At 35.8% G+C, this 14,077-nt stretch overlaps 1 protein-coding gene across 10 annotated transcripts in view; it reads right to left on the bottom strand.

The window, feature by feature from the left end:
- POLK (DNA polymerase kappa) overlaps window positions 1-14,077 on the bottom strand; it is an 89,080-nt gene that overhangs the window by 43,126 nt on the left and 31,877 nt on the right. For all 10 annotated transcript variants that reach the window (XM_032144989.2, XM_058434011.1, XM_058434013.1 and 7 more), the window contains 2 exons: window positions 10,991-11,138; window positions 4,814-4,933 (listed from right to left, as the gene is read on the bottom strand). In XM_032144989.2, coding sequence (XP_032000880.1) covers window positions 4,814-4,933; window positions 10,991-11,125 — 255 coding nt within the window. In that variant the 5' untranslated portion in view covers window positions 11,126-11,138. The remainder of the gene's footprint in view (window positions 1-4,813; window positions 4,934-10,990; window positions 11,139-14,077) is intronic.

The raw sequence follows: 14,077 nt of genomic DNA, 5'->3' as shown, positions 1-14,077 counted from the left end.
ATATGGAGAGGCAAAAGATCCCATTAGCCAACACAATATTGTAGAAGAAGAACAAAACTGAAGGACTGAAACTACTTGACTTCAAGACTTACTATAAAGTTACAGTAATTAAGATAGTGTGGTATTGGCAAAAGAATAGACAAATAGATCAATGAAACAGAATACAGAGCCCAGAAATAGACTCATATAAATACAGACAATTGGTCTTTGACAAAGGAGCAATGACTCAATAAAATGGAGAAGAGTTTCTTTCTTTTTTTTCTTTTCTTGAGACAGGGTCTCATTCTGTTGCCCAGGCTGGAGGGCAATGGTGCAATCACGGCTCACTGCCACCTCGACCTCCCAGGCCAAAACAATCTTCCCACCTCAGCCTCCCGAATAGCTAGGACCATGGGCCTGTGCCACCACCCCCAGTTAATTTTTTCTGTTTTTTGTAGAAGCAGGGTCTTGCTATGTTGCCTAGGCTGGTCTTGAATCCCTGGGCTCAAGCGATCTTCCCACCTTGGCCTCCCAAAGTGCTGGGATTACAGGCGTGAGCTGCCACATCTAGCAAGAAAAGAGTTTTTTAACAAATTGTGCTGGAACAATTGGATATCCTCATGTTAAAAAAAAAAAAAGAAAAAAAGATGGACTTATATCCTCCACAAAAATGAACTCAAATGAATCACAGACCTAACTGTAAAATGCAAAACTATAAAATTCCTAGAAGATAACATAAGAGAAAATCTAGATGGACTTGGATTTGATGATGACTATTTAGACACAATACCAAAGGCACAATCCATGAAAGAAAGAATTGATAAACTAGACTTCATTAAAATTAAAAATTTCTGCTCTGTGAAAGATACTGTCAATAGAATAAAAAGAAAAGCCACAGATTGGGAAACAATATTTGCAAAAGACATAACTGATACAGGTCTGTTGCCCAAAATACACAAAGAACTCTTAAAAACCAAAAATAAGAAAGCAAACAACTTGATTATAAATGGTCAAGGACCTTAACAGACACCTCAACAAAGAAGATATACAGATGACAAATAAGCACATGAAAAGATGCTCTACATCATATGTCATCAGGGAAACGCAAATTAAAACAACAACGAGATACCACTATACACATATTAGAATAGCCAAAATTCACAATACTGACAACACCAAATGATGGCAATGATATTTAGCAACAGGAATCCTCATTCATTGTTGGTGGGAAGACAAAATGGTATGGTCACTTTGGAAGACAGTCTGGCAGTTTCTTATAAAGCTAAACATATTTTTATTTTACCATATTATCCAGCAATTGCGCTCCTTAGTATTTACCAAAAGGAGTTGAAAACTTATGTCCACACATAAGCCTGGCCATGGATATTTACAGCAGCTTTATTCATAATTCCCAAAACTTAGAAGCAACCAGAGTAACCTTTAGTAGGTAAATGGACAAATAGCCTGATAGCTCATTTATTTTATGTGCTGAATATTATTCAATTGTCTGTGGTATGGCTCACGCCTGTAATTCCAGAACTTTGGAAGGCTGAGGCAGGCGGATGACATGAGGCCAGGAGTTCGAGACCAGATTGGCCAACATGGTGAAACCCCGTCTCTACTAAAAATGCAAAAATTAGCTGGGCATGGTGGTGGGCACTGGTTATCCCAGCTACTTGGGAGGCCGAGGGAGGAGAATAGCTTGAACCTGGGAGGTGGAGATTGCAGTGCGCCAAAATCGCACCACTGCACTCCAGCCTGGGCAACAAAGTGAGAGAGACTCCATCTCAAAAAAAAAAAAAAAAAATTGGGGTACACCCAGACAATTGAATAATATTCAGTACATAAAATAAATGAACTATCAAGCCATGAAAAGACACGAAGGAAATGTAAATGCATACATTTACATTACACTGCATAAGTAAAAACATCAGTCTGAAAAGGCTACATCCTGTATGATTCTAATATATGACATTCTGGAAAAGGGAAAACTATGGAGATAGTAAAAAGGTCAGTGATTGTCAGGGGTTAGTGGGGGAGGGAGGGATGAATAGATGGAGCACAGAGTATTTTTTTAGGGCAGTGAAACTACTCTGTATGATACTATAATGGTGGATGCACCTCACTGTACATTTGTGTAAACCCACAGAATGTACACCACCAATATTGAACCCTAATGTAAACTATCAACTTTGGATGATAATGTTGTGTCGACGTAGATTCATAAACTGTAACAAATGTACCCCTCTGGTGGGGGATGATGACAGCAGGGGAGGCTATGCCTGTGGGGAGACAGGAGTATATGGAAAATCTTTGTGCCTTTTATTCAATTTTGCTGTGAACCTAAAACTGCTTTGAAAAATAAGATATTTTTATACAGGCTTGTGTTTGTTCACTGCAGCACTATTCACAACAGCAAAGACATGGAATCAATCTAAGTGCTCATCAGTGATAGACCGGACAAAGAAATTTTTGTACATATACACCATGGAATACTGTGCGGCAATAAAAAAGAATGAGATCATGTCTTTTGCAGGGACATGGATGGAGATGGAGGCCATTATCCCTAGTAACTAACAAAGGAACAGAAACCACATACCGCATGTTCTCACTTATAAGTGGGAGCTAAATCATGAAACCACATGGACACATAGAGGGGAACAACATACACTGGGGCCTACTGGAGGGTGAACGATGGGAGGAGGGAGAGAATCAGGAAGAGTAACTAATGAGTGGTACTAGGCTTAATGCCTGGGTGACAAAATAATCTGTACAACAAACCCCCATGACACCAGTTTACTCATATAACAAACCTGCACATGTACCCCTAAACTTAAAAGTAAAAAAAAATAAATTTTGAAGTGAAAGGAAGATATATATATATATCTATATACATCTCTCTCTCTATATAGATAGATAGATAGATAGATAGATAGATAGATAGATAGATAGATAGATATAATCTTTTTTAAAAAAGTCACTGGATTTGATTACATAAACATTAAAAATTATATGAGAAAAACTACAAAATTAAAAGACAATATATTGGAAAAATATTCATAACAAATGGAAAGAAAACATCTCTAATATATTAAGACCTTATAAATCAAGATAAATAGATATAAACTCCCCCAGAAATGTGGGCAAAAAACATTGCTTCAGGCTGCTACTTGAACCCCAAAATCCATTCTTCCTTCCTTCCATAGTAATGGATTTTCAGCTGGGCACATGGCACCCAGCTAAAGTTATAGCTTATCTTGCAGTTAGGTGTGGCCATGTAACTTAAATTCTTGCTAAAGAATGTCAGCTGAAGTAATGTGTGCAACTTCTTTTTCATTTGTTTAATAGCAAATTACTGTACTTGCCTTCAATTTTTTCCCTTTCTTCCCTAACCAGGAGATGGAATATGGACGGAAAATAATTCAGGTTTGTTAATTCAGGTAAGGATAACACCAGGAGATGATGGAACAACATGATTTAAAGAACCTGGGTCTCTAAATGATAATCAGAGTCACTCATCAGCTAGAACTACTCACTTATTATGTGAGAAAGAAAGCAGCTCTTATTTAAAATATTACATTTTTGGTCTCTTGCGCTAGCAACTTAGTGTATATACTCACAAACAGAATAAAAGAGGAAATTCTCACAATAAGGAAATATTAATGGCTTACAACTATGTGAGAAAATCAATACTTTCATGTTGAAAATGTAAAATGATACATCTTTGGTCATCTTTGGTCAAAATAACAGCACTAGAGTACAAAGATAAGAATGATAATCACAGGGTTGCGTATGAAACAAAAAACTGAAACCAAGGTGGGATATGGTAAATAAATTATGGTACCTCCATACAGTGGAATGCTGTGAAGCATTAAAAATGATGATATGACAAATCATCTTTCATCATAATAGAAGACCACTTAAAAATTATCTTGTGCTCTGAGAAGGCATATGTATCAAAAATGACACATTATATAGTTTGATAAAGAAAACATACAATTTATGATCTTTGAACTCTGTCACAAGAGAAGGATTTTGTAGCATATTAGATTAACCTAATTTTATTGTTACCTTATAGACTAGAGCTCTGTTAACATTGGATCAGATTTTGATAAAGAGTAAATTCCTCTTGCCACGACTTGTTTTACTATCAGAAATTTGACTGCTTTGAGTTGTCAGTCTACCACACAGTGCCCTGCAACTTGGATATTCCCAAACTTTTCTCCTGAAATAGCTTTTAATAGAAGAGGAAACTTGGAGTATTTACTTCCCGAAGATCCTGGAGAAGGCAAAAACCTTCCAAGGTTTTAGAAGTCTTGTGTTTTGTCTTAAAAGTTCATGTACATTTGGCATTCTAATCTATAGTGTGACTTTTCATTTTACTATAACATGATTATGTTTTCAGTTACTCTCCAATTTAATTAGTTAACATATTCCTCAAATTTTTTTTGCAAAATCAGCACTACAGAAAACATGCCACATTTATCCTGTGGCCTTTTCTAGCTGTGATGTACACAATAAAAAGAACATAGGCTTTGGATTAAATCCTAGTTCTGCTAACTACCTGTCCTATCAAGCTGGGCAAGTTACTCAACCTAATTAAGACTTCATTTACTCTTCTGTATAATAGAGGTGACAATGTCTATGTGTGGAGTCTTTATGTAAATGAGCAGAGCAACACTTAGCAAAGTATGTTCATTTGCTGAATATGTATACTTTACAATATAATAAACATTTACATTTCATCTTGTTTTCAGTTATGACTTGACAATACATTTTAACTCTCAATTACTATTCTACCAGCTTTCACTTTATTTAACAATTTAATTAATACCTGTAATTGTGCTTTTCTTAGCTGTTGGCTGGTGATTTGAGCTTTTTGTTGCATCATATTTTCAATTCGTTGGTTGACTTGCTTTTCTTTCTTGAGCTCATTTCCATAAAATCTGGACCCCTACGGAGGAAAACAAAACAAAGCATAAGAAAAATATCTGAAGGAAAGCATCACTGTAGTATAACCTGGTGGCTAAGAGCACATACTGAGGAAACAGAAGATTTAATTTAAAACTTAGCTCTACTACTTACTAGCTAGGTGACCCTAAAATTATTTAATCTTTCTACATCTCAGTTTCTTTATTTGTAAGATGAATTTATTAGTAGTTAACTAAATCACAGGATTGTTGTGAGCAGTACTTAGCACAGTACAAGCTCTCTGAGATGAATACAGATTTGCATTCAGAAAAAAACAGTATGTCCTAGGTAGGATCCACAGGGGGTATCAAAGGCCTTAGTGGGTTGGATCATCAGTTACCTGTTGTGTTAAAAAATACTCCTTACAGTTACATGTCCAAGAAGACTGAATGGCAAAGGCCCTGTGGTAGAAGAGAACAATGATATTTTTTAAAAATTGAAACTAAAAAATAAAAGAATGCGTGGTAGGCTGTAATAATGCCCCTGCTTATCCTTAAAGATGTACATGTCCTAATTCCTGGAATCCGTGAATGTTACTTTACATGGCAAGGAGGACTTTTCATATGTGATTAGGGATCCTGAAATGGGGAAATGATTGCCCTGGGCACAATATAATCACGAGTCCTTATAAGAGGAGGATGAAGGGTAAAAGTCAGAGAGGCCATGTAATGATGGAAGCAGAGGTTAGAGTGATGAGGCCATAGCCAAGGAATGCTGGTAGTTTACAGAACTGGAAAATGGATTCTCCTGTAAAGCTTCCAGAAGGAACCAGTCTTGCTGATACCTTGACCTTAATCCCTTGAGATCCTGACTGTGGACCTCTGACCTCTAGAATTATAGGGAAATAATTTATGTTATTTTAAGCCACTAAGTTTGTGGTGATTTTTTATAGCAGTAACAGAAAAATAATATAAAATTAGTCATATATCACTTGTATAATTTAAAGAAAAAAGAAAAGACCAACCATTCAAGTAGAATTGACGAATTCTTGCCATGGAATTATATTAACATAGTGAATTACAGAAGGTATTATAAAATAATACATTGTTACAGAATAAAGGGAAATAATAAAACATAATATCATTAAATTTTCCACACTTACAACAACAACAACAACAACAAATACTCCTTACAAAGTATTTTCAAATATTTAATGGTAAGTCATTAAAGAAAATGTAGAAAATAATTCATAAAACTGCCCATCATTTCATCATTGAACATAGTGTCTATCCATTTATCTGGTTGATAGACATTTAGCTTATTTTCACTTTTTGGCTACAGTGAAAAATGCTTTCATAAACATCTGTGGACAAGTTTTCATGTGGACATATGTTGTCATTTCTCTCAGGTATGTACCTAGGAGTAGGGTTTCTGTGACATATGGTACCTCTACACTCAACCTTTTGAGGAAATGCCAGTCTGTTTTCCAAAGTGGTTGAACCATTTTATAATCCCATCAGCAATGTAGGAGGGTTCCAATTTCTCCACATTCTTGCCAACAATTGTTACTGTGTCTTATTTATTATAGCTATTCTAAGCAATAGTAGCATGAATGGCATCTCTTTGTGGTTTTTAAATTTTTATTTCCCTGATGACTAATGATATTAAGCATCTTTTCATGTGCCTAGAGCTATTTGTATATCTTCTTTACTGAAATGTCTATTCACATCTTTTGACCATTTTTTGATTCGGTTGCTTGTCTTATTGAGTTGTAGACATTTTCTGTATATTCTGGATATAAGTCTTTTATCACATGTGTTTTACAAATATTTTACCCAAGGCACATTGCTATCTTTTTCTTTTTTAAGAGATGGGGGGGGAAGTCTCATCATGTTGCCCAGGCTGGTCTCAAACTCCTGATCCTCCTACCTCAGCCTTCCAAAGTGTTAGGATTACAGGCGTGAGCCACCACACCTGACCTATCTTTTTATTTTTATTGCTGTCTTTTGAAGTGTAAACATTTTAAATTTTGTTGAGGACCAATTCATCAACTTTCTTTTATTGATTGTGCTTTTAGTATCACATCTAAGAAATTTCTGCCTAACTGAAGGTCTCAGAGGCTTTCTCAAATTTTCTTCTAAAAGTTGTATTGTTTTGGCTCTTTAAGTCTATTTTGAGTTAATTTTGTGTATGGCGTATGGGTTTTGTTTTGTTTTTAAGAGACAGGGTCTCACTATGTTGCCCAGGCTGGTGTCAAACTCCTGGGCTCAAGTGATCCTCCTATCTCGGCCTACCAAAGTGCTGGGATTACAGGTGTGAGCCACTGTACCTGGCCCTTTTATTTATTTTTATTGCCTGACTGCACTGGTTAGAACTGTTAGGACTATGTTGAGTAGAAAAGGTGAGAGTAGACATTCTTGCCTTGTTCCTCATTTTAGGGAGAAAGTGTTCAGCCTTCCACCATAAAGTATGACGTACACTGTAGGTTTTTTTATAGATGCCCTTTACTAGACTGAGGAAGTACCCTTCTATTTCAAGTTTGTTAAGAGCTTTTAGCATGAATAGTGGTGGGATTTTATCAAATATGCTTTTTCTGAGTCTACTAAGATGATCGTGTGGTTTTTTGCCATTTTAATATGATGTATTACATTAATTGATTTTCAGATCTCTCTCTTTTTTTTTCTTTTTCTGAGGAGTCTTGCTCTGTTGCCCAGGCTGGAGTGCAGTGGCACGATCTCAGCTCACTGCAACCTCCACCTCCCAGATTCAAGCAATTCTCCTGGAGTAGCTGGGACTACAGGCATATGCCACCACGCCTGGCTTATTTTTGTATTTTTAGTAGAGACAGGGTTTCACCATATTGGTCAGGCTGGTCTTGAACTCCTGACCTCAGGTGATCCACCCGCCTCAGCCTCCCAAATTGCTGGGGTCATAGGCATGAGCTTGGCTGATTTTTAGATCTTAAACCAACCTTGCTTTCCTAAGATAAATCCCATTTGGTTATGGTGCATAATCTTTTTGCTATATTGTTTAAATCAGTCCTCTAATATTTTGTTGAGGACTTTTGCATTCATAATGATGTATAACCTTGTGTTTGGCTTTGGTATCAGGGTGATACTGGCCTCACAGGAGTTGGGAAGTGTTCCATCCTTCTCTATTTTCTAGAAGAGCTTGTGGAATAGTGGTATCATTTCTTCTTTCAATATTTGATAAAACTCACCAGAGAAGCCAAATGGCCTGGTCTTTTTTCTTTGATGGGGAGATTTTAATTACTAATTTATTTCCTTATTATATAGGTCTATTTAGATTCTCTGTATCTTCTTGAGTCCATTTTGAAAAATTGTAAACTTCTAGAAATGTGTCCAATTTATTGGAATTTGTTTTAAAATACTCTACTCCTCCCTCCAAAAATCAGCAGGGGAAGGGTAAGATAGATAACTATATTTGCAAAAATGTTGGTAATTGTTGATGCTGGGTGATGATTATATGGGGATTTACTTTACTATTCTGTGTAATTTTCTACATATTTTAAATTTTCTGATAAGAGTTTTAAAAAAGTAAATTGTATTGCTATGGAATAGTAACAATTAGAAAATTCTAATTTAAACAAGGTACCATTTATGATAAACTCACCTCATGCACTAGAGGAATATATATTATTCTATGTATTTTTATATACCAATTATGTGATATGTGCCAATTATATATGCACCTATATATTTTTGATATATATCACATAAAATTTATATGAAAGCAAAGCTTCAAGAATACTCAGGATATTCTTGAAAAAGAACAAAGTGTAAAAAAAAGAAATTGTGCTAGCAGATATCAAGGCTTATTATAAAGTATGATAATAAAAAAACATATCGTATACATACAAACAGGCAAACGATCCAGTGGAACAGAAGAGAAAGCATACCAGATCAGTAGGAAAAGGATGGACTATTTAATAAATTGTACTGGGACACAGAGAATAGAGAGGGAGGATCAGACAGATAGGGACATCTAGGGTAACCTACATATTCTATTTCTTAACCTAAAAACTAGATTCATAGGTTTTATTCTTTTTATTCTTTTTGAACATTTTTATGATGAAAATATCAAAAAAGTCTCAAACGCAGAAAAAACATGAATACAATAAACACGTATGAAACTATCACTCAGATTTAACAGCTGTTAACATTTTACTGTATATGCTTCATTACAAGTGAAACATTTTAAATTATAAATATCAAGATATTTAGCCATTCCACAGAAGATTTCGGTATGCATTTGAAAATAAGGCCATTTTCCCACTTCACAGTAACATTTTCATAGCTAACAAAATTAACAATAATTCCTTAACTTTTTATCTTGGAATTTTCAAATCTGCAAAAGCTCAAAAAATAGTTCAATGAACACCTATATACCCTTACCTAGATTCATCAATTAATATCCTGCTACATTTGATTTCTTCCCCAACTCCTATGTATATATGTGTGCATGAGTGTATACACACACACACATACACACACACACACACACACACACACACACACACTCTCCCCTCCTTTAGCTAAACCATTTTAAAGTAAGTTGCTGTGGACATCACCGTGCATTTCCTAAGAACAAGGATATTCTCTTAAAGTTTACATCTTTCTACATGTATATTAATACATGTATTGTGTTTATTAATACACATAACATATAATACAACATACTAATATACATTATATATTATGTATATTTTAATGTATATTAATATTGATATACATTGATAATACACATAACATTAATACATATATATTCTATAATATATAAATGAAACAAAAAAGTGGTAAAAAAATTAAAGAATTCTTTTATAACCTTGAAGAAAGCCATATGTAGTTGACATTCAACTACATAAAATGGAGCAAACAAAAAATTTCTGAACAGGAGAAACTACCATAAGCAAAGTCAAAAGATAACTAATTATTGAATGTGCATATGTATACAGAATATATAATCAGAGTTCATAAAAAATGAAATGCAAATAATTTTTAAAATATCAAAAGAGCACCAGGCACAGTGGCTCATGCCTATAATCCCAGCACTTTGAGAAGCTAAGGTAGAGGGATTGCTTGAGGCCAGCAGTTCAAGACTAGCCTGGGCAACATAGTGAGACCTCCTCTCTACAAAAAATAAAAAGTTAGCCAGGCTTGGTGGCATGTGCCTATTGTCCTAGCTCTTCAAAGGCTGAGGTGGGAGGAACACTTGAGACCAGAGTGAGGCTGTAATGAGCTATTATTGTGCTACTGGACTCCAGCCTGGGTGACAGAGTGAGACCTTGTCTCAAAAAAAAGAAAAGATACGCAACTAATTTTTCATAAGAGGAATACAAATTAATGCTATACTATATTACCTCAGATTGACAAATACAAAAGTTTAGTAATACACTGTGTCGGCACAGCTTCAGTATGGTAATACATACTCTCACATATTTGTGGTAAAGTGTGAGTTGATAGAAACACCATGGAGGGTAATTTGGCAATTCATAAAAATCACACCTGCATATATTCTTTTGTGCTATGTGTAGTTGGAGAAACAATTCCACTTGTAGGAATCTCTTCCACAGTTATACTTGCACATATAGAAAGTTATAAAATACAACGTTATTCCCTACTTCACTAGTAATGTTTGTAAAAACAAAAGACTACAAATGACATATATTTATCCATAAACTTTTTGGATGGTTCAATAAATTACATTATATCCACACACACAGGCATACAAAGAATGAAGATCTTTAATTACCTATACAGAAAGAGCTCCAAGTTATATTAACTGAAAAAAAAAATCCAAATACCAAAACAATTTCTCCCATTGGGGTTAAAAAAAAGGTGAACAGGAACATGTACATTACTTCGGTTTTACATGCCTATTATATGCATGTGAAATAGAAACGTGGATGGTAGGAGCAACAGAATAGAAGGGAGATTATTCCATACCCTTTTGTAGTTTAAAAATAATATATATTAAAATATTGAAATATTAAACACAAATGATATCCAAATGATTTTCTTTGAAACAGCAAGATTAAAGGTCATTAAATTACACATATCAAAAGAAACAAGAAACATACCTTTGTGGCTTCCATTATAATTTTGTTAATTTTCTCTTTATCTAATCCTTCCATTCCTGCTTTATTGTCATTAAGTCCCATCCTAAGCAGAAGATCATCCTTGTAACTGTCACACTTCTCCTTTGTGCTATCCATGGTATAAACTTATCTGAAAAAGCATAAAGATAAACACTGCTTTTAAAACCATCTGTGGCCAGGCGTGGTGGCTCCTGCCCGTAATCCTAGCACTTTGGGAGGCCAAGGCGAGCAGATTGACTAGCTCAGGGGTTCGAGACCAGCCTGGGCAACATGGTGAAACCCTGTCTCTACTAAAACACAAAAAAATTAGCCAGGCATGACGGCGTGTGCCTGTAGTCCCAGCTACTAGGGAGGCTGAGGCAGGAGAATTGCTTGAACCTGGGAGGCAGAGGTTGCAGTGAGCCGAGATTGCGCTACTGCACTCCAGCCTGGGTGACAGACGAGACTTTGTCTCCAAAAAACAAACAAAAACCAGAAAAAACTCCAAAAAACATGTTGTGGGGGTGGGGTGGGGCAGGAACACCATGTACATCCATTATGCATCAATAAAAAAGTTTTAAAACGTTAAATGATATAGAAATCAGCAAAACAAAATTTTTAAATGACAGTTAAGAATTTTTAGCTACTAAAAATTATTACTCAGATTTTAAAAATTACAGTTGACTCTTAGACAACAGGGGTTTGAACTGAGAGAATCCACTTATATTTGAATTTCTTCCGCCTCTGCCACCCTCAAGACAGAAAGACCAACCCCACTGCTTTCTCCTCCTTAGTTTATTCAACATGAAGACAACGAAGATGAAGATCTTTATGATCTACTTCTACCATATGATCTACTTCCACCATATGATCTACTTCCACCATATGATCTACTTCCACCATAATAAATATATTTTGTCTCCTTTATGATTTTCTTAATAACATTTTCCTTTCTCTGGCTTTCTTTATTGTAAAAATACAGTACAGAACAAATATAACATATAAAATACATATTAATCAACTGTATACCTTATTAGTAAGGCTTCCAGTTTACAATAGGCTATTAGTAGTTACGTTCTTCAGGAGTCAAAAATTATACGTGAATTTTTTATTGTGCGTGGGCATGGTCCCTAGCCCCTGTGGTGTTCAAGGGTCATCTGTACTATCACAAGATTATGATATTCTTGGAGAGAAGAAAGGAATTAGCATTTTCTGCATGCTCCATTCTAGCTACTATGCTTACGGCACTACATGTGAGGGCCATAACAGCCCTGATAGATATTAATATCCATACAAAAAGGTGACAAACCTGAGTCTTAGAACATGTATACTGACACAAATTTGCTAATGAGTGGCAACACATGTGCTGGAACCCAGGCATGAGTAGAAAACTTGTGTTTCTACCCAGATTAAAACATGGTATAGAAATACAAAATAATACTTCCTCTACTACACATGTTAAGTTCAAATGCATTTATTATCTACTGCATGCAGATCTCCTTCTTAAGGCAATGAAAAAATACAGAAAAAAAAATAAGCTAGAAAGTTACGTCACCTCTAAAGTTAAGAAAAATCCTTTCAGATAATAATTCTTTAATATCTTTATAAACTTTATAGTTTATCTTCACATACATTAGCTTTTAAAGATATTTAGAACCACGCAAAACAGATCTGGTTATTTTCATATTAGGGAGAAAAAAATGAGAACTTCAGCAAGATTGAATGAATTGCCCATCATAATTAGTAAGCGGAAGAATTGGGATTTGAATGCAAGCCTTCTTACTTCAACTCTGATGCACTCCATGACATTACGGTTGCCTTCAATTTGGGGATCATGTATGCTATAAATAAGTGGCCAGATGAACAGTCATCATGAATCTAAAATAAATTACGATTGTGACTTATTTGTATGATTTAGAGAGGACGCTCATTTAGTCCACTCTGCCTTGAGGATCTTCCCTTAACAATGCTGCTTCTGTTTTGGGCACCAGCAAAGAATAAAAAGAATTTTGGAAGGGACTCTGAATACTGTGACTATTAGTGGTAGTTCCACTAGGAAAAAAAGTATACATCATGGTAGTTCTCAAACTTTGCTGCACATTAGGCCCACCTGGAGAGCTGTGATGCCAAAGCTCCTCCCATACCAAATAAATAGAAGGTCTGGGAGTAGGAGCCAGATAGGAGTATTTTAAAGAGATGCCCAGGTAATTCCAATGTGTCCCAAAGTATAAGAACCACTGGTATAGATGTTATTTCGTAGTGCCCAGGGGAATACAGGTTGGTTTTTTGTTATCATTTGATTTTTTTTCCCTTCGACTATCACACTGAGCTAATATTACTCTATATTTTGCCTTACGCTTCATTAATCCAATTACTTGTCATTTTCCAGTAAAGCAGGTGAATGTAATTCAGTCATAATTTCGCCATACCTTCACTACTAAAGAGTGAAGTGGCTAAATGCAAACATCCTACATTTAAGCTGTCTTGCCCATGTTTCTGGGTTTGTCATTGTTGTTATTCATATTCATTCATTCATTCATTCAGAGACCAAGTCTCACTCTGTCACCCAGGCTGGAGTGCAGTGGTGTGATCTCGGCTTCCTGCTACCTCTGCCTCCTGGGTTCAAGCGATTCTCCTGCCTCAGCCTCCCAAGTAGCTTGAACTACAGGCACACAACACCACGCCCGGTTAATTTTTGTATTTTTAGTAAAGATGGGGTTTCGTCATGTTAGCCAGGCTGGTCTCAAACTATTCAAGTGATCCGTCTGTCCCAGCCTCCCAAAGAGCTGAGATTACAGGCCTGAGCCACCACACCTAGCTCTTGTTTTTTAGAGACAGGGGTGGGCTGCCCAGGCTGGACTTTAATTCCTGGGCTCAAGTGATCCTCCCACCTCAGCCTCCCAAATAGCCAAGACTGAAGGCATATGCCACAACTCCTGGCTGCCTTGCCCTTTAAATGATGAAATGTATAAAAGGAAAAGACATATTATTGAATGCCTACTCTTCACATATATTAATTGCTTAGCCAAAAAAACTCTTGAGAAGAGGCCGGGTGCAGCATCTCATGGCTGTAATCCTAGCACTTTGTGA

This window comes from Hylobates moloch, unplaced genomic scaffold (genome assembly GCF_009828535.3).
Source record: "Hylobates moloch isolate HMO894 unplaced genomic scaffold, HMol_V3 SCAFFOLD_23, whole genome shotgun sequence".
Taxonomy (NCBI): Eukaryota; Metazoa; Chordata; class Mammalia; order Primates; family Hylobatidae; genus Hylobates; species Hylobates moloch.
Note: the sequence above shows the minus strand (reverse complement) of the source record. Positions and strands in the feature narration are given on the sequence as shown.